At 40.5% G+C, this 18,787-nt stretch overlaps 1 protein-coding gene across 1 annotated transcript in view; it reads left to right on the plus strand.

The window, feature by feature from the left end:
- The first annotated feature begins 566 nt into the window (after window positions 1-566).
- Window positions 567-18,787, plus strand: part of LOC140496073 (LON peptidase N-terminal domain and RING finger protein 3-like) — a 43,784-nt gene continuing 25,563 nt past the window's right edge. Inside the window, exons 1-6 of the mRNA XM_072595584.1 lie at window positions 567-1,418; window positions 7,069-7,187; window positions 7,312-7,434; window positions 8,371-8,526; window positions 16,120-16,354; window positions 17,121-17,205. Of these exons, the coding sequence (XP_072451685.1) occupies window positions 791-1,418; window positions 7,069-7,187; window positions 7,312-7,434; window positions 8,371-8,526; window positions 16,120-16,354; window positions 17,121-17,205 (1,346 nt within the window). The 5' untranslated portion in view covers window positions 567-790. The remainder of the gene's footprint in view (window positions 1,419-7,068; window positions 7,188-7,311; window positions 7,435-8,370; window positions 8,527-16,119; window positions 16,355-17,120; window positions 17,206-18,787) is intronic.

Raw genomic sequence — 18,787 nt, forward strand, 5'->3', positions numbered from 1 at the left:
AGCCAGGCAGAGAATCTCACCTCTGTTATAGCATATTGGCAAAATGTGGGTCGGTCAGTATTTTAGTTTTAATGCAGGAGTAATTGCAGATTTGATATAAAACATAACCACTTATTTTTAAAAAATATTTCAAGGCAGACGCCAGCATTCAGGAGAGGGTTATCAATATAATATTTGGGTGATATATTGTAGGGCTGGTGCACTGCATTGCCTCTTTATTTCGCGCAGATTAAATATTTAGCTCTTGCAAGTGGGTGTGTGTGTGTGTATATATACTGTACACAGCACTGTGCATGGTGACTTGTCACAGTTTGTCAATAGCTGTGGGGAGTAAAATAAAAACAGCTTCAGAGGGAGCGGGGAGGGCGGGGAGAGATGTCAATCCGGCAATCCCTCCACCCACCTCCACACCCCCCTCCCCAAAATAAAATAATTCAAAATAAACAGAATGTTACAGAACTTGCTGGTTTTGTAACAGTCTGACTCAGGCCAATAGGAGGCAGGGGATGGCTGTCATGTGATTCTGGGCTTTATGTAACATTTTTTTTGCATTGTGGTTGGCGTTCCCTTGCTCTATAGGAATTGGAAAGGAAGAGGACGGGGTGCATTTCAAAGGGTTGGGAGCCAGGCAATAAATGAGAGAGGGGTGTCAGAGTGAGGGAGAGCTGGTTTGATTTGAGTGGGAGGGGGGGAGAGAGAGCCGTGGGTTTGGATTTAAAGGGGGTGGAAGGTGGTTTCATCCTCCTCTTCAACCCCCCACCCCTGCACCATCCCCTGGTCTACTCCAGCCATGGGTTCACAAGGAAGGGGTCTGGACGTGATGCTGGAGCTGGCTACCGAGGCGAGGGAGTTCCAACTGGCCGCCGAGATCTACCAGCGGCAGCTGCGGGCCAGGCAGCAGCAGCAAGCGGGGGGCGACCCGGAGGAGATCCGCTTGAGACGTGCCCGCTGCCTGGTGCTGGCGGAGAGGCTGAGCGAGGCGCTCCAGGAGTACCAGCTCCTGTCGGCTCAGGGCAGCCTGCGAGCCGAGCACCTGGGCGAACTGGTGGTTTACCTCGCCCGGAGCCTGAGGGTCAGTCAGGGCTGGGGAGAAGGTGATCCTCCGGGCGTGGGTTTGCTGAGCTGCCGCTGCTGTACGGGCACCTTGTTCGAGCCGGTCACTCTCCGCTGCGGACACACTTACTGCAAAAACTGCTTGGAGAAGGAGCGGGACAGCGTCAGGGCTTGCTGCAAAGTTTGCAAGGAAAGAGTCCCCACCGCCGGACCCTACAGAGTCAACGTGGTCCTGAACAGTTTCTTAGGCAAATACTTCGTGACGGAGACCAGAGCACTCGCCCTCCGACACGAAGGCAACAGCTTATATAAGAAAAACAAACCCCTGGCTGCCTTAGAGAAATATCATCAAGCTATTGTATTAGGTAATGTCTTGCTGTTCGTTCTGTGTGTCAGCTGCTGCCTTCAGTTCTTCGGGAGTGTGTGAATTTGGGGGGTGACCGTTCTTAAAACTTCTGAAAGTCTACAAGTTGCCCAGCATTCATTTCAAAAGGGAGATGGTTAAAGTGTTTTGTTTCATGTTGTTGCACGTTTAAGTTTGACATAATGTAGTGAGGGAGCTCAACCCTAAATTGTCACTGGCAAAATAAATCTGATGGTGTTTTTTTTAAAAAATGACCAGGTCGAAATTTAATGGGAGCGGGCATTGGGAGAGTGTTTCCCGAAGGTTAATGGAAAGGTAAAAAAAATAAGCTCGAAGTATTCCGGATGCTGGAAATTTGAAATAGACCCAGAGTTTGTTGGGGAAACTCAGCAGGTCTGATGGAGAGACTCTTCCTCGGAATCCACAGTGGACTCGAAACGTTACCTCTGTGTCTCTGTCCACAGAGGCTTGCAGACTTGCTGAGTTTCTCCAGCAAACCTCTGGAATTATCAGGGCATAAGGTCCTACCTATTGGCCGTTTGTCAGAGTCCTAGGTTTGGAGACTAACTGTTGTGTAACCTGGGTGGGAAAATTGGGTCAAACAGGCAGTTCAATGTCTGAAGCTTTTTTATTTGCAAATCGGTTTCAATACTGCGTTTTTGTGCGTGTTTTGAATGAATTTAAAATAGGATATGTTAAAAAGATATGGCTTTAGGAGCATTCTGTCACAATAACAACTTCCCAGTTAGACGCCTCTCTCAGAGGTTTTTAAAAGGCGGATAATCGCACTCATTACCAGTTCTAAAACGTTATTTTGGACCACACTTTATCCTTCTATAATGCGCCCAGCAACATGAAAGAATCAATACTTCAAAGCTTAAAAAGTTAAGGTTTGATCTTCCTAATACCGTTTACCTCATGCTCCTAAACAGAGCAGTCTTTAAGAAGAAGCTCATTAGCCTAACAGTGGATTCGCTTCCAAAGCCACAACACTTATTGCAAAGTAAAATATTGAGAAAATAGTTTTGCCAGCTATCGCTGTGTAACATTTGACAGAATAATTTTATGCTGATAACCCTAAATCACGGTCATTTGATTTTTTTGACAAATCTAAATTCAAACTAAATTACTAATTCCTTAATCTTCAAACACAGTCCAATGCATTATTCACATTTAACCATGTTTAGCTTCCCACTCTGCTTCAAAACTGGCTTCCTGAGGAAGCAAAGAAACTCAGATCTTTCCTGGAAATTTACACTAATACAAAATGATTGTGGCTGAAAAGAGAGAGAGGTTACTGAAATCGTTGTATTCCTTTGGCATTTGGCTTTCTTGAGCATTTACCCTGATGAATGCAAAGTTTAAAAACTTCAGCAACATGTCTTTCTTTTTAGCAGTGTTGAAGTTTTGTAGGAAGAAATGGTTATTGAGTCATACAGCATGGAAACCGACCCTTCGGTCCCACCAGTCCATGTTGACCACAATCCCAAGCTAAACTAGTCCCACTTGCCTACATTTGGTCCATATCTCTTCAAACACTTCTTATACATGTACTTAGCCAAATGTCTTTTAAAACATTGCCTTTTTGAAAAAAATGGGGGACAGACTTCAAACAAGAATGCAATAGCCTTCTATGATCGTGATAATTATGAATTATTTATATTTTACTTTCATTCCTTAATCATATGTAACAATCCCTCATTGTCATTTAGAAACATTTATAAATAAACAAAATGGATAAACACATTGGATTTTTAGATTTACTGGATTTTCTCCAATATCTCTCATTTAAGGTACAACTGCAAGAAAGGCAATGATAATTCTCCCTTAACCACGTCAGAGTCATTTTGCTGTCAGTTATGATATTTGGATTTAAAAATTGATTTCTCTATTGGAAATAAGATTGGATTTTATCTCTTTTTCTAAAACTGTTAATGTTATGTGTGACTGAGTCACCAACCTGTAAATTGGAAGTTCTGTTCTTTAATATAGTTTCAAAGTTATATTGTCTTCCCTGGTCTTTTGTGTCACTAACTCATGAATTTTGGATACCTTTTTGGAGAGGTAGTCCTTTGAAGAGCGATTCCTAGACTTTTGTGATACCTGGGCTGATATAATGTGATTGAAACCTGTCAAAAAGGTTTATAATGTCATAGGGATGTACAGCATGGAAACAAACCTTTTGGTCCAACTCGTGCATACTGACAAGAAGTCCTAAATTAATCTAGTCCTATTTGGCCCATATCTCACCTTACAAAGAGACCTTGGGGTGCAGGTTAATCGTTCCTGAAAGGTGGAGTCCCAGGTAGACAGAGTGGTGAAGAAGTATTTGGTATACTTGCCCTTTATTGGTTAGTGCATTGAGTACTGCAGTTGGGAGGTCATGTTGTGGCTGTACAGGACATTGGTTAGGCTACTTTTGGAATACTGCGTGCAATTCTGGTCTCCTTGCTATAAATTAGCTTAGATTCCCTAAAGTATGGAAACAGGCCCTTTGGCCCAACAAGGCCACACTGCCCCTCCAAAGAGTAACCAACCCAAACCCATTCCCCTGCCCTATATTTATCCTTGATTAAAACGCTTAACACTATAGGCAATTTAGTATGGCTAATTCACCTGACCAGTACATCTTTGGATTGGAAGGATGCTGTGAAAACTGAAAGGGTTCAAAAAAGATTTACACTTTCTCACTGGCAACATTCTTGTATACCTGATGAGCAGGTAGTGAAAGTGTTAAGTTTAGGGTTGTGTAACAAAGGCTCAGCTTGCATGACTTTGACCAGATAAGAACTTGCAGTAAACAGTGAGGTGCTGGAGGCAAGGGTAGTGGGTTAACGAGGTGAAAAATGTCCATTATATAATGCCAATTAACATGGTGAAAAGCATCCGTTATGAAATGTCAGTTAACAAGGTTAAGAATATCCATTGTATAATGCCAGGTGGCTTAATCTTTACTGTTGATGCTCACTGATTGTAATGGTCACCCAATCAATGTAGATGTTGCCTTATTGGATGCTGCTCCCTGTAAGTGACGATGTATTTCCTTAAGAATATGCCGTTCAAGAGAAGACCGAGAACTCATGTCTTTGTGCACATGGGCAATTGTTCTGTCTCTCTCCAGGGCCTGGGATAAAGGTGAAGGAGGTAAAACCATACTGTGTCTCTGAGTGTTTGCTTCGACTGATTCTGGGGTAGGGAAATGGGACGACACAAGGTTTGGAAGGTTTGAGCTTCAGGGAGCTGCTGAATAGACCTGGAGTGTCAGAGGATGAGAGGTGACTTCATAGAGGTTTATAAATTCATGAGGAGCATAGACGGGGTGAATAGTGAAGGTCTTTTCCTTGGGGTAGAGGATTTCAAAACTGGAGGGCATAGCTTTAAGTTGGAGAGGGGAAGGATATAAAAGGTGTTGATGGTAGAAGTCTCAGGTGGGGATTTGGCTTTCTCTACCTCAACTTGAAAATTATTATCCATGCAATATGTCTGATTCAGTACGGTTCCAAAAAGGGGTGAGGATTATAACCCAAAAATATGGTGGAAACTGCTGTATCACTGCTGTAATTATGTTTCTGCAATTGTCTTTGGAAAGCATCAATCAGAAGAGGACAAGTCAGTGATTACAAAAAAAGGATAAACAAATTCATCAAGCCTACACCAAAACTCATGGTGGCTAGAACTTCATAACTAGACACTTTCTTTGAGCCCATCTGCAACCGACCGTCCCATAGGCAGTGTCAGGACAGGATAAAAACCCAGGGCCATTAGGAAGAGCAGTGTTCCGGAATATTCCTTGGTGAGCGCTACACTTCATTTGATTGCCTGAATCAATTGCCTGATCCTGTGCTGCAGGCTGAGAATTGGCAAAATGTAGCCAATTCAATCATGCCACCATGGGCATAATCGTATGATTTTAAACTTGTCACCTGCATAATGAATTTTTGAAGACTTTGTCATTTCAGATCTGGGTAATAGCCTCCTCCGTTTATTCCTTTGCTGATGAATGTACCCGATTTTTGTTTCGTCACAGTGAGAAAAATAAGTCGCAACCAAGATAGTCATCTTTTAACATAAATTATGCGTTCATAAATATATATCCGTGGGTGGAGAGCAAAATTCAAATTTGTATCTGGCTTTCTTCTTCCAAGAAAAAATATTCTTGAAACGAAGCAAGTTTCCTATTCTGAAGGTAAAGTTGGTGTAACTGAGATGAAGTTTTCAATGTGCTTGCATCACTGTCTATTTCTGGTTTTAAGGCATGAATCACTCAGGGCTAATGACCCTTATCAGGGTACATCAGGGTTCACATCCCTGTCTGTTATGTGGGGCAATGGGGTTCGATTCTCAAATGGGGAGGACAGCTTTATTTTTGAACGGTGAAGCAGATTCAATGGCCTGAATGGTCTACTTTGCCTTATGGTTAGATGGTTTTGGTAGGCACGTCTGTTTACTTTGTTCCGGATTTGGAATTTTTGATGGCCAGAAATCCTGGAGTGAGGGTGCATGACACGGTTGCCCAAGTGTGGTCACTCTGTTGCAGTCGAGTCCATCTGTACTATGGTTTGGAATTTACAAATATTCAAACAAAGGAATAACAGTAGGCTACTCTCGACCATTCAATAAGATGATAGCTAAACCGATTTTCACTTCGATTTGATATGTGTGTGTATCCCAACATTCCCGGTAACCTTTCATCCTTTTGGTAATCATGAATCAATCTACCTCTGCCTTAAAAATATTTAAAGGTTTTGCATCTGCTTGATAAGGGTCTTTTTGTTGTGACCGTTTTTATATTGTTTTACTTATGCATGACTATAAGTGATGAGAAGGTATTGTATCTTTATTCTGTTCTCAGGTTACTGATGGGCAATCTCTTTGATTGAGTCATGTTGCAATAAACATCACTGATTCATTATTAACTTTTAGAATAAAGTTGAAGCAGAGGATCCGTTCTGAAAGATTTGAATTCTGTTAACAATAATTGGTGTGTTTGATTGAGATAGTCAAGTGGGTATTGGATGATGATTTGGATAAAATAATAAAGTTTATGAGGAAAAGGCAAGAGATTGGCATTAGGTAATGAGGCTTCTTCATTGAGCTGGTGAAGACACATTTGGCTGAATGTGTTCTTTTTATTCACTCGTGGGAATTCAGTTTTCTTTTTATTCACTCGTAGGATTGAGTCTGGTTGGCTGGTTATTGCCTGTCCCTCCCGAGAAGGTGGTGGTGAGTTGCCTTCTTGAACTGCTGCAGTCCACGTGCTGTAGGTAGACCCATATTATCATTAGGGAAGGAATTCCAGGATTTTGTCCCAGCCACAGTGAAAGAGGACATCCAAATCTAATTACTTTGGAAATGGAATTTACCGTTTGAAAATCAACGGAGAGAGCAACAAATATGTGATGTTACATCCAAGTGAAATATCCATAGATATCCTTACAAAAGCAACAAGAAATGTTGGAAAGAACAAAAGTTAAATTATTTTGACCTTAAACACTGACAAGAAAGAGGAATACTGAAACTTGGAAGTTGACTTTTTTATGATTGTTGAAAGTATAGATGGAGTTATTCTCTCAACAGGCCCTCGGTGAAGCTGTGGACAATTTTAACGAATAAAGTGACAATTATTTGGCATCTTTGTGTTTTATTTTCAGCCCCCAAAGACCATTTGCTGTTGAGCAACCGTGCACAGATTAATGCAAGTCTGAAATGCTTTGAAGATGCGCTGCGCGATGGAACTGCTGCTTGTAACATCCAGCCTTTCTGGTCTAAAGTGAGATTTTAAATGTCTCAAATACTCTACGTTGTTCTGTTTGTTTCGTCATTATAACAGTTTTAGTTATATTGCAGGGTAATCGATATGTGCATCCTAAACAACTGGTGTGCTTTGTTGCTAGGGTCATTTAAGAAAAGCACAAGCGCTAGCAGGTCTGCAGAAAATGGACAAAGCTTTGAAGGAGTATCTAATTTGTATTGCTTTAGATTCAGAAAATAAAACAGCAAAAATGGAAGCCCAAAAGGTAATGAAGCATTCATGTAGTCAAACTGGAACACTTGGATTATATATGCAAAATAAAGGCTGCAGAATTTAGTGTAAATTCGCAACCTTTGATTGAAATATTTTAAGATTAAGTTCATAATGATAGACTACTTAGGAATAAAAGATGTTTTGAGTCTGTTCTGCCACTCAATTAGATTTTGGCTGATCTTTATCATGACTTTGATTACTCATTTGATTCCTTAATAATTTTATCAACCTCTTCTAAACTTGCAATCAGACAAAAGCTTATTGGGGGCAAAAATACGAGATTTCCACTGTCCTTTGTATTAAAAAGACTTTCTGATATCACTTATTATTGTTTGAGTACTAATTTTAAGTTGATGCTCACTTAATTGGCTTAAGTGACTCTTGTTGGTGAAGGGAGTCAAAGGTTATGAGGGGTAGGCATGAATGGCATTGAGACCACAATCAGATCAGCCATGATCTTATTGAATGAAAGAGTAGGATAAAGGAAGTGAACTCCTGTCCCTAATTCCTGTGTTTACTTTTTGTATTCACTTTATATGAAAGTTAACCCCTTTTCTCAGGCAGGATTGTTTTTCTAAACTCAACTTTGATTGTTTCCTAGTGCAGACTGTAACAATAGAAATTCATTTCATTCTTGAATGCAAATAAAATGTTTTCTAGCACAATATCTCAAGCATTTTTGTCGACTGCTGGCTTACATCTAATGCTTTTAAGCATGAAGTTTGATCCTGAACCAAATCGAACATTTATTAAAGTTTATGAAACATATGAAAAATTGTAATGTTATATCTTTTCAACCAGTTATACTTGAACAGTTCAATCTCAGAATGACTTGAAAGCAGCATTCAAATTCAAGTCATAGATGCTGAAACCAGTTTTTGTTGTTAAAAACAAAGAAAAATCCTGCTCCTTTATTTCTCCTTTCCAGATCCTGTGTGATTTGCTTTCACCCATTGCTGAAAATATACATCAAAGATTACCTGACATAATGCAGCTTATGTCTCCACTATCACGAATTAAGGGAATTGTCCTGAACTCGCTGAATTCTAGAAATCCGAGCAATGTATTTGAAAATTCGTGCAAGGTATGTGCAATAAGACATCTTCAATTTTCACGCTGAACACAGATACTTTAGTGAAAGATGAAAAGAGAGGTTGCTCTCAGAATGTTCTTTATGCCTCAAAGCATTCTTAATCTTAATGAATCACTTAATGAATAAAGCTGCATTCATATAGTTCCTTTGACATGATGAAATGTTCCAAAGTGCTTCACAGGAGTATATTCAATAAATTGACTGAAACAAAGAAGGAGATGCAGAGGGGAGTTGGTGGTGTACTGGAATTGTCATTGCGCTTGTAATTTAGAGGAAATGTTAAAGAAAATAACTAAAGAGGATGTTGTAAATCAGAAAAAGAGCAGAAATTGCTGGAAAGGCTCAGCAGGTTTGCCAGCATCTGTGGAGAGAAATCAGAGTTAACGTTCCACAGAACCACAATCCTGTTGCAATTCAGAGACCCAGCTGAAAGCTGTGGGGACATGGGTTTTGAATCCCACCATGTGAGCTGGTGAATTTTGAATTAATTTCATCAATTTGTAATATAAAGTTAATCTCAGCTATCATATGATAGCTATCATTTGGGGAAAACACATCTGACTCACTCATGTCCTTTTGCTAAGGAGATCTGCCATCCTCAAAAAAAATGGCGAGTTGTCCATTTGGCCCACTAAGTGTGTTGTGCTATTCGACATGACCATGGCTGATACTCTATTTCACTGCCATTCTCTCCCTATGCCGTTTGACACTTAAGCTTCAAGAAATCTATTTCTTTCTGAAATATATTCAGTGACTTCACCACCACATCTTCCTGTGGGAAAGAACTTCACAGGTTTATTTCAGCCTATCCTGAGACTGTAACCCCTCATTTTAAATTCTTCAGTCACCGGAAACCTCACCTCTACATCAAGTCTGTCCAGCCCTGAAAGAATTTTATTTGTTTCCTTGAGATTCCTCCCAACCTTCTAAACTTCAGTCAATACAGTCCCAGATGACACAACCTGTCCTCGTGTAAAAAGCCTGCATTCCCCAAATCAGTCTTGTTAACCTTCGGTCTCAATGGCAGTTATGTCTTTCCTTCAATATTCATGATACTCCAGGTGTGGTTTCAGTTAGGCCCTGTACAGTGGCAGTAAGATTTCCCTGCTTCTGTTCTAAACCCTCCTGCAATAAAGGCTAACATACCATTTGCTTTCCTAACTGCTTGCTGCACAACATGCTAAATTTCAGTGACCAGTGTGCAAGAGGTTCCTTTGTATATTAACCTTAACCAATCTGTCACTAACTAAATAATACTCTGCCATTCTGTATTCCCTACCAATTGTCCAAGTTGCACAGCATTTGCTATGTATGTACCCACTCTCTGACTGGTCTAGATTTCCATGAGCCCGCTTTATTCCTCTTCACCATTCTGACTCGCAGCTAGTTTTGAGTCATTCGCAAGCTTGTAAAGCATTGATTCCTGTTGGACCTCAATTGTCACTATTTTCCACTTTGAAAATGATCCATTTATTTTCTTTTTTTTTGTCTACTAAGCAATTCCCAATCCACGCTAGTCCGGTTCCACCAACCCATGTGCTTTGATTTTGTGCAATGACTTGTTATTTTTATCAAAGACTTTCTGAAAATCCAAATACACAACATCTACTCTCCTTCATCTTTTGTACTTGTTACATCCTCAAAAAAAACTCTAGTAGGTGTGTCAAAGATAATTTCTCATTTATATATCCATGCTAACTTTCTACTGGTATTTTTAATTGCCCTACTATCACATTCTTTAGACTAGATCCAAATATTTTCCCTCTACTGATGTTAGGCGACCTGGTCTGTAATTCCCAGTTTTCTCCCTCCTTTTTTAAACATTTGCCGTCCTCCAAACTGCCAGGACTGTCCCAGAATCTACAAACATTTTGAAGGCAAACACATTCATTACTTCTGTAGCCACCTCTGTTAGTAGCCTAAGGAATCATCAGTTTTCAATTGCATAAATTTTAGCACTCATTTTTGCCTGATAGTAATTTTCATCAATTCCCCCTTTCTATAAGACCTTACTTCCCCAGCAATTCTGGGAATTTATTTATGTCTTCTTCACTGAAGTCAGAACTGAAGTAGTTGTTTAACTGCTGTGCCATTTCCTGGTTCTCCATTATCATTTCTCCTGATTCAGTCTAAAAGGGACCTAAATTGATAAACTAATCTTTTTTCTTTCTCAGTATTTATGGACAATCTTATAGTCTGCTTTTATGTGCCTTGCACATTTACTCTCATATTCTGTTTTTCCCCTCTTAATTAACCTTTGTCCTATTTCACTGAATTATAAACTACATGTTCTCAGGCTTGCCAATTTTTCAAGCAGCTCTTCTTTGAATCTAATGAAAGGAATGGCTGGAAAATGGGAAGCCTTCAGAAATGAGAGAACATGTGTCCAGAGACTGTATATTCCTTTAGGTTGGAAGGAAAGGCTGGTAGATGTAGGGATTGCTGGATGATGAGAGAAATTGTGGGTTTGGTTAAGAAAGAGAAGGAAGCATATGTAAGGTATAGACAGGAGAGATCGAGTGAATCCTTAGAGTATAAAGGCAGTAGGAGTGTACTTAAGAGGGGAATCAACATGGCAAAAAGGGGACATAAGATAGCTTTGGCAAATGGAATTAAGGAGAATTCAAAGGGTTTTTACAAACATATTAAGGACAAAAGGGCAATTAGGGAGAGAATAGGGCCCCTCGACCATGGCAACACAATGCCTGGAGGAAGAGCAACTCATCTTCTGCCTAGGAACCTTCCAACCACAAGGGATGAATGCAGATTTCTTCAGCTTTCTCATTTTCCCCTCCCCTCACCTTTTCTCAGTCCCAACCCTCAGACTCAGCACCACCTTCTTGACCTGCAATCTTCTTCCCGACCTCTCCGCCCACACCCCCTCTCCGGCCTATCACCCTCACCTTAACCTCCTTCCACCAACGCCCAACGCCCCTCCCCCAAGTCCCTCCTCCCTACCTTTTATCCTAGCCTGCTTGGCACACCCTCCTCATTTCTGAAGAAGGGCTTATGCCCAAAACGTCAATTCTCCTGTTCCTTTGATGCTGTATGACCTGCTGCGCTTTTCCAGCAACACATTTTTAACCCTCAAAGATCAGCAAGGCAGCCTGTTTGTGGAGCCGCAGGAGATATGGGAGATACTAAACGAATATTTTGTATCAGTGTTTACTGTGGAGAAGGACATGGTAAATATAGAATGTGGGGAAATAGATGGTGACATCTTGAAAAATGTCCATATTACAGAGGAGGAAGTGCTGGATGTCTTGAAGTGACTAAAAGTGGATAAATCCCCAGGACCTGATCAGATGTACCCTAGAACACTGTGGGAAGCTAGGGAAGTGATTGCTGGGTCCCTTGCTGAGATATTTGTATCATCGATAGTCACAGGTGAGGTTCCAGAGTACTGGAGGTTGGCTAATGTGGTGCCACTGTTTAAGAAGGGCGGTAAAGACAATCCAGGGAACTATAGACCAGTAAGCCTGACATCAGTGGTAGACAAGTTATTGGAGGTAATCCTGAGGGACAGGTGTTACGCATATTTGGAAAGGCAAGGACTGATTAGGGATAGTCAACATGGCTTTGTCCATGGAAAATCATGTCTCCCAGATTTGATTGAGTTTTTTGAAAAAGTAACAAAGAGGATTGATGAGGGCAGAGCAGTAGATGTGATCTATATGGACTTCAGTAAGGCGTTCAACAAGGTTCCCCATGGGAGACTGGTTAGCAAGGTTAGATCTCATGGAATACAGGGAGAACGAGCTATTTGGACACAGAACTGGCTCGAAGGTAGAAGACAGAGGGTTGTATTGGGTTGTTTTTCAGACTGCAGGCCTTTGACCGGTGGTGTGGCACAAGGATTAGTGCTGGGTCTGCTATGTTTCATCATTTATATAAATGATTTGGATGTGAGCATAAGAGGTATAGTTAGTAAATTTGCAGATGACACCAAAATTGGAAGTGTACTGGCCAGCGTAGAAGGTTATATCAGATTACAAAGGGATCTTGATCAGATGGGCCAATGGGCTGAGGAGTGGCAAATGGAGTTTAATTTAGATAAATGTGAGGTGCTGCATTTTGGGAAAGCAAATCTTAGCAGCACTTATACACTTAGTGGTAAGCTCCCAGGGAGTGTTGCTGAACAAAGAGACCTTAGATTGCAGTTTCATAGCTCCTTGAAAGTGGAGTCACAGGTATATAGGATAGTGAAGAAGGCGTTTGGTATGTTTTCCTTTATTGGTCAGAGCATTGAATATAGGAGTTTGGAGGTCATGTTGTGGCTGTACAGGACATTGGTTAGGCCACTTTTGGAATATTGTGTCCAGTTCCTATCAGAAGAATATTGTGAAACTTGAAAGGGTTCAGAAAAGATTTACAAGTATGTTGCCAGGGTTGGAGGACTTGAGCAAAAGGGAGAGGTTGAATAGGCTGGTGCTATTTTCCCTGGAGCGTCGGAGGCTGAGGGGTGACCTTACAGATGTTTATAAAATCATGAGGGGCATGGATAAGGTAAATAGACAAAGTCTTTTCCCTGGGGTTGGGGAGTCGAGAACCAGAGGGCATAGGTTTAGGGTGAGAGTGGAAAAAAATAAAAGGGATCTAAGACACAGCGTTTTCACACAGAGGGTGGTGCGTGTATGGAATGAGCTGCCAGAGCAAGTGGTGGAGGCTGGTACAATTGCAACATTTAAAACGCATCTGGGTAGGTATATAAATAGGAAGTGTTTGGAGAGATATTGGCCAAGTGCTGGCAAATGGGGCTAGATTAGGTTGGGATATCTGGTAAGCATAGACTAGTTGGACCGACAGGTCTGTTTCCATGATGTGCATCTCTATGACTCTCTGACTCTGTAACTTCTTTTGTTAATCATGGCTGGGCCATGATCTGTTTCAATGCCCAAAAGGAATGTATAACTGATGGAAAGCATGCATTTGCTCCTTACATATTAACCATTGTTAAAAATCACAGGCTATAGTCCAGCAGGTTTATTTGGAAGTACTGACTTCCAGACCACTGCTCCTTCATCAGGTAGCTGTGGAGCAGGATCATAAGACATAGAATTTTTCGCAAAAGATCAGTGTCATGCAACTGAAATGATTTATTAAACCTAGATTGCTGTTAAGTCTTTCATCTTTTAGAATGGGTAGCAGGTTTTGGTTCATTAATATGTAAATCTCAGAACCTATTTCCAGTCACATCCTGGAGATAACAAAGAAGTCCTGGGATTTACATGTTAATGAACCGAAACCTGTAACCCATTCTAAAGGATGAGAGACTTAACAGCAATCTAGGTTTGTGCAAAAGATGTTTCAGTTGCATGATACTGTCATTTTTCTTATAAATTCTGTATCTTATTATCCTACTTCACAGCTGTCTGATAAAGGAGCAGCGCTCTGGAAGCTAGTGCTTCCAAATAAACCTGTTGGACTATAACCGGGTGTTGTGTGATTTTTAACTTTGTCCACCCCAGTCCAACACCATCACCTCCACATCATATTAACCATTGTCAGTCCACTGACATGGCTTTTAATGAAGTTACCCAATCTACCACAGCCAACTCACCCATCAATACCTTTGTACTTTCCTTTGTTTAGATTTAGGACCATAGTTTTGGATTGGATGACTTCATTTTCTATTCCTTTGAAGAATTCTACAATGCAACTGTAACTTTTTCCAAAATGTCTTCTCGCAACAACATCGTAAATTAACCCCATCACATTGCACAAAACCAAATCAAAGATAGTCTGCCCCAAATTGATTCATCAAAATACTGTTCTAATAATCCATCTATGTGTACTCCAGGAATTCATAAGCCATAGTATTATATCGAAAGTGTCCCCAGTCTATAGGTAGAATAAGATCATTCATGATTACTATATCAGCCTTGATGCATGCATCTCTAATATCCTGTTTAATGCCATCCCCTACCTCACCACTACAGTTTTGATTTCCGCAGATAATTCTCATTAGTGTTTCCTGCTCTTATTACTTCTTAGCTCCATCCAGACTGATTCCATGCCTCGATTTCTTGTGCTACATCTGATTTCACAATTGCACTGGTTTCCGCTTTCAGTAATAATGCCACCCAACCTCCTTTTCCATTTTTTGTCTTTTCCACCTTTCTAAGGATTGCATGCCCTTGGACCTTCTGTTCTCAACCCAGAGCCGTTTCATATTGTACCATATTGTAATCATATTGTACCTGTCTATAATTATTTGTGCTGTTAACTCATCTGCCTTATTGTGAAAGCTCTGTGCATTCAAATATAATATCTTTAGACTTGTCTTTTTGACATTTTTACACTTGTTCTTTGTACTCCAGCCCTATTTGGTGCTAGTGCTTATTTCCTCTGTCTTTTAATGTTGCTTTCCACTTTTTTATCTTTAATTTCCATCTTTGTTTCCTCACTCGTGTCTCCCTGCTAAGATCTGTGTCCCCCTGAATCATGTTTCTCGCTCCATATATTCTGATTGCAAGACCTCTTTTTAACAATGTCATTTGGTACAATAAATTTATAAATAGGTAAATCGATAATGACCTCTAGCTGTTCTCTCTTGTCCTTAAGATTATCATGCAATGTCTCAGTGACATCCTTGATCCTGGAACCAGGGAGACAATGGACCATCATGTCAACGGCTGTAGAAATGTCCGTCTGTTCCCCTAACAATAGAATGTCCTGTCACTATTGCTCTCAGACTGTGTTTTTGGGCATCTCTGTCCCCACCAAACGTTCAGTTGGGCCACTCCTGGTGCCTGGGCCTTGGCTTTGACTGTATTCCCCTGAGAAACCACCTGACCCAGCAGTATTCAAAGGCAAAAATCTGTTAGAGGGAGAGATATCCCCACTTCCTGCCTGGTGCTGTTAACAGGTCATGGAGTTGTACAGTATGGAAACAGACCCTTTGGACTAACCCATCCATGCTCACCAGATAACCTCAATTAATCTAGTTCCATTTGCTAGCATTTGACCCACATCCCTCTAAACCCTTCCTATGAATCAAAAAAATATCTTAAACTACTGAAATATAATAACAACAGGAAATCTAGCCTGCAATTGGTCACATCCCACTAAACCCTTCCTATATTCCTATTGAGCAAAAACAAAATTGCTGGAAAAGCTCAACAGGTCTGGCAGTATCTGTGGAGAGAAATCAGAGTTAACTTTTTGGGTCGAGTAACCCTTCCTAGAACTGGTTTCTGATTTACAGCATCTGTAGTTCTTTTAGTTTTTATATTGATCTTGAAATTGTCTGATTGAACTCTATCCACCAACTAAACAGCCATGGTAATTCTGTTGAAAGTGAAACACAGTTAGCTCAGGATCTTCGCTTGAAATGTTAACTCTGTTTCTCTCTTGCCAGGTGCAGTATGCCTTATGTATTTCCAGCAGTCTACATGTTTATTTCAGGTTTTCAGTATCTGCTGTGTTTAACTTTTGAATGATAATTCAGTGATGGATTATTTCATATGGATTCATGGGCAAAAATGCAATTCTTTCAGGGTATTGTTCGATTAATAAAGAGCTTTATTTATTCAATGTCAGATTCTGTTTCTCTTTATAATTACATCATTTTGTCTCTTCAAGGTAAATGTCGATACAACTGGCTTTGAAACCAAACAGGAATGGAAGTCCCACTCCTACTGTAACTCAACAAAACCAGCTCAAGTAATGAGTGAAAATCAAGACACCTTGAAGAATTTGTCCACAGAACCAGCCTTGAAGATTTTCGAAAAGAAGAATACTTTGAAAACACAGCACAGTGCTATTAAAGAAGAAGAACCTGGAACAACTGAAGGCTACACCAAATGCAATAAGCGAGGTACCCTTGGGGTTGAGTACATGTTAGGGTGCATTCATGACTTGGTTAAGTTTTGTTCTCTGAGCCTGGGGTTTTCATCATTTTCAACATGGCATTCAGGAATTCTCTCCACTTATACATGAGACCAGTGGTTAACTGGATCATTTTAAAATTTTCTTTAGGTGACAGGGAGAAAGTTAAGGGAGAATGACGGAAATTTTTTCACATAGAGGGTGGTGGGTGCCTGGAATGCACTGCTGGTGATGGTGGCAGAAGCAGGCATATTGGCAACATTTAATTGACACATTTTGATTGACACATGAGCGGGAAGTGGACAGAGGGTTGAAACTACATATGGGCAATAAGTAGTGGCACCAGGAATTGGTGTAGGCTTGTACAACTGAAGGGCCTCTTCCTGAGCTGTATTGTTCATTATGTTTTATAACTTAAAAAAATTTCCATAACTTGTTCTTGTACTTTTAAGAACTATGTTCCACCATTCCATCCATTTTTATCCATGAAAATCACTCATGGTGGCCAATTTTCCACTGATCATACTCCAATTCTGGTCAGTTCTAGCACCAGAAAAATCCATTTCCTTCATTGTAATCTTAAGTAGATAAGGATTCTAAAATCAAAACATCTCACGAACAAAGGTTTTTCTCATTGTTGATATTTAATAATGATATATTATTATGTTTCAGTATTCAAAAAAGATAATTTATATTCTGCTTAATGTCACACTGTTTGACTTATGTAATTTAACATGTTTTATTCAAACATGTAGCCAGGTCACAGAGTCCCAGGAGAGAACAAGATACCTTACCAAAGCTTGTTGATGCGTTTGACCTGGAGTGCTCCCTATGTATGAGGTATGTGCTAATCCCCACTATTCTTTGCATGCAAACATTATCATTCTACTTGACTCATTTCTTTCTTGACTCTCTCTGATTGACTGACTATGGTGGCTCTGTAGTTAGCACTGCTGCCTCATAGTGCCAGGGATCCTGGTTCAATTCCTCTGACTGTCTGTATGCATTTCCTCCCACACTCCAAAGATGTGCAGTTCAGGTGGATTGGCCATTCTAAATTGCCCATAGCATTAGGTGCATCATTCAGAGGGAAATGGATCGGGGGGGGGGTTACTCTTCAGAGGATCAGTGTGGACTTTTTGGGCCGAAGGGCCTGTTCCCACACTGTTGGGAATCTAATCTTCAGAATCATTGACTTGTATTTATATAGCACCTTACAAGACCTTGACCTCTCAAAACACATTAAGTAAAATGAAACACTTGTGCATTATAAGAATTGTAGTGACCAATTTGCACACAGTAAGTTTCTAGAAGCTGAAATGTGATCGCGACCATGCAGCAACTTTGTAGATTTTCTGGTAATTATCACATTGCGTTTGTGTACACATTTGCTCTGCAGATTGACTGCTACATTTCCTATATTTCAAAAGAGGCCGTTGTTCTTTCATGGGGCGTGGGAGTCACTGGCGAGGCCAGCATTTGTTGCCCATCCCTAATTGCCCTTGAGCCGATTGACTAGTTGGTGCCATTCTAGAGGGAGATAAGCATCAACAATATTGCTGAGGTGATGTCAGCACAACCAGATAAATATGGCAGATTCCTTCCTGAGAGGGCATGAGTTATGTGAATGGTATTTTACAATGATTGATGATGGCACTACAATAGAGTAGCTTTATTTGTCACTTCTACCATACACAACTGATACAGTAAAAATGAGACAGCGTTCCTGAGACTAGCTTTCAATTCCAAATTTAATAAATGACAGAATCCACTGTAGGATGTGAAGCCATGTTTCCAGTTGTAAATCTTTGTCTCAAGATTAGAGAATTCAGTAATATTACTACTGCACCACTGCCTTCCTCTGTTTGTACACAGCATGCAAGTTTGCTATAAAGTGCCTTGGGACATGCGGAGGTAGTGAAAGGGATTTAGAGAGTGACAGGAGTGATGGAGAATGAGGAGAGAGGACGTCACTGAGTCTTTTGTCACCTGGAAATATAAAAAGCTTGGCTGAAACCTCTAGGAATCGAGTGCATAGTAATTACAGAAATCAGTTTAAAATTTCAAATTTTCATGTGTATATGAGGCAGCATGCATTGATCTCTCATATGCAAACATCAATGATAAAGCACAAACATTAATGTTTTATTGACAAGCTGGGGTCTGGCTTGAGAATAATTTGGGAAAAACTCATCAAAAGCTATTAACAAATATACATGTTCCTCAGCAGCAGTGAGGTGGCAGAGTGGCTCAATGGTTAGCACTGCTGCCTCAGTGTCAGGGATCCAGGTTCAATTCCAGCCTTGGGCAGAATGTGCAAACTCCACACAGACATTCTCCCTGTCTCTGTGAGTTTCCACCCACAGTCCAAACATGTGCGAGCTAGGTCAAATGGCCATGGGAAATTACCCCTAGTATTCAG

The sequence above is a fragment of the Chiloscyllium punctatum genome, chromosome 25 (assembly GCF_047496795.1).
Source record: "Chiloscyllium punctatum isolate Juve2018m chromosome 25, sChiPun1.3, whole genome shotgun sequence".
In the NCBI taxonomy this organism is placed as follows: Eukaryota; Metazoa; Chordata; class Chondrichthyes; order Orectolobiformes; family Hemiscylliidae; genus Chiloscyllium; species Chiloscyllium punctatum.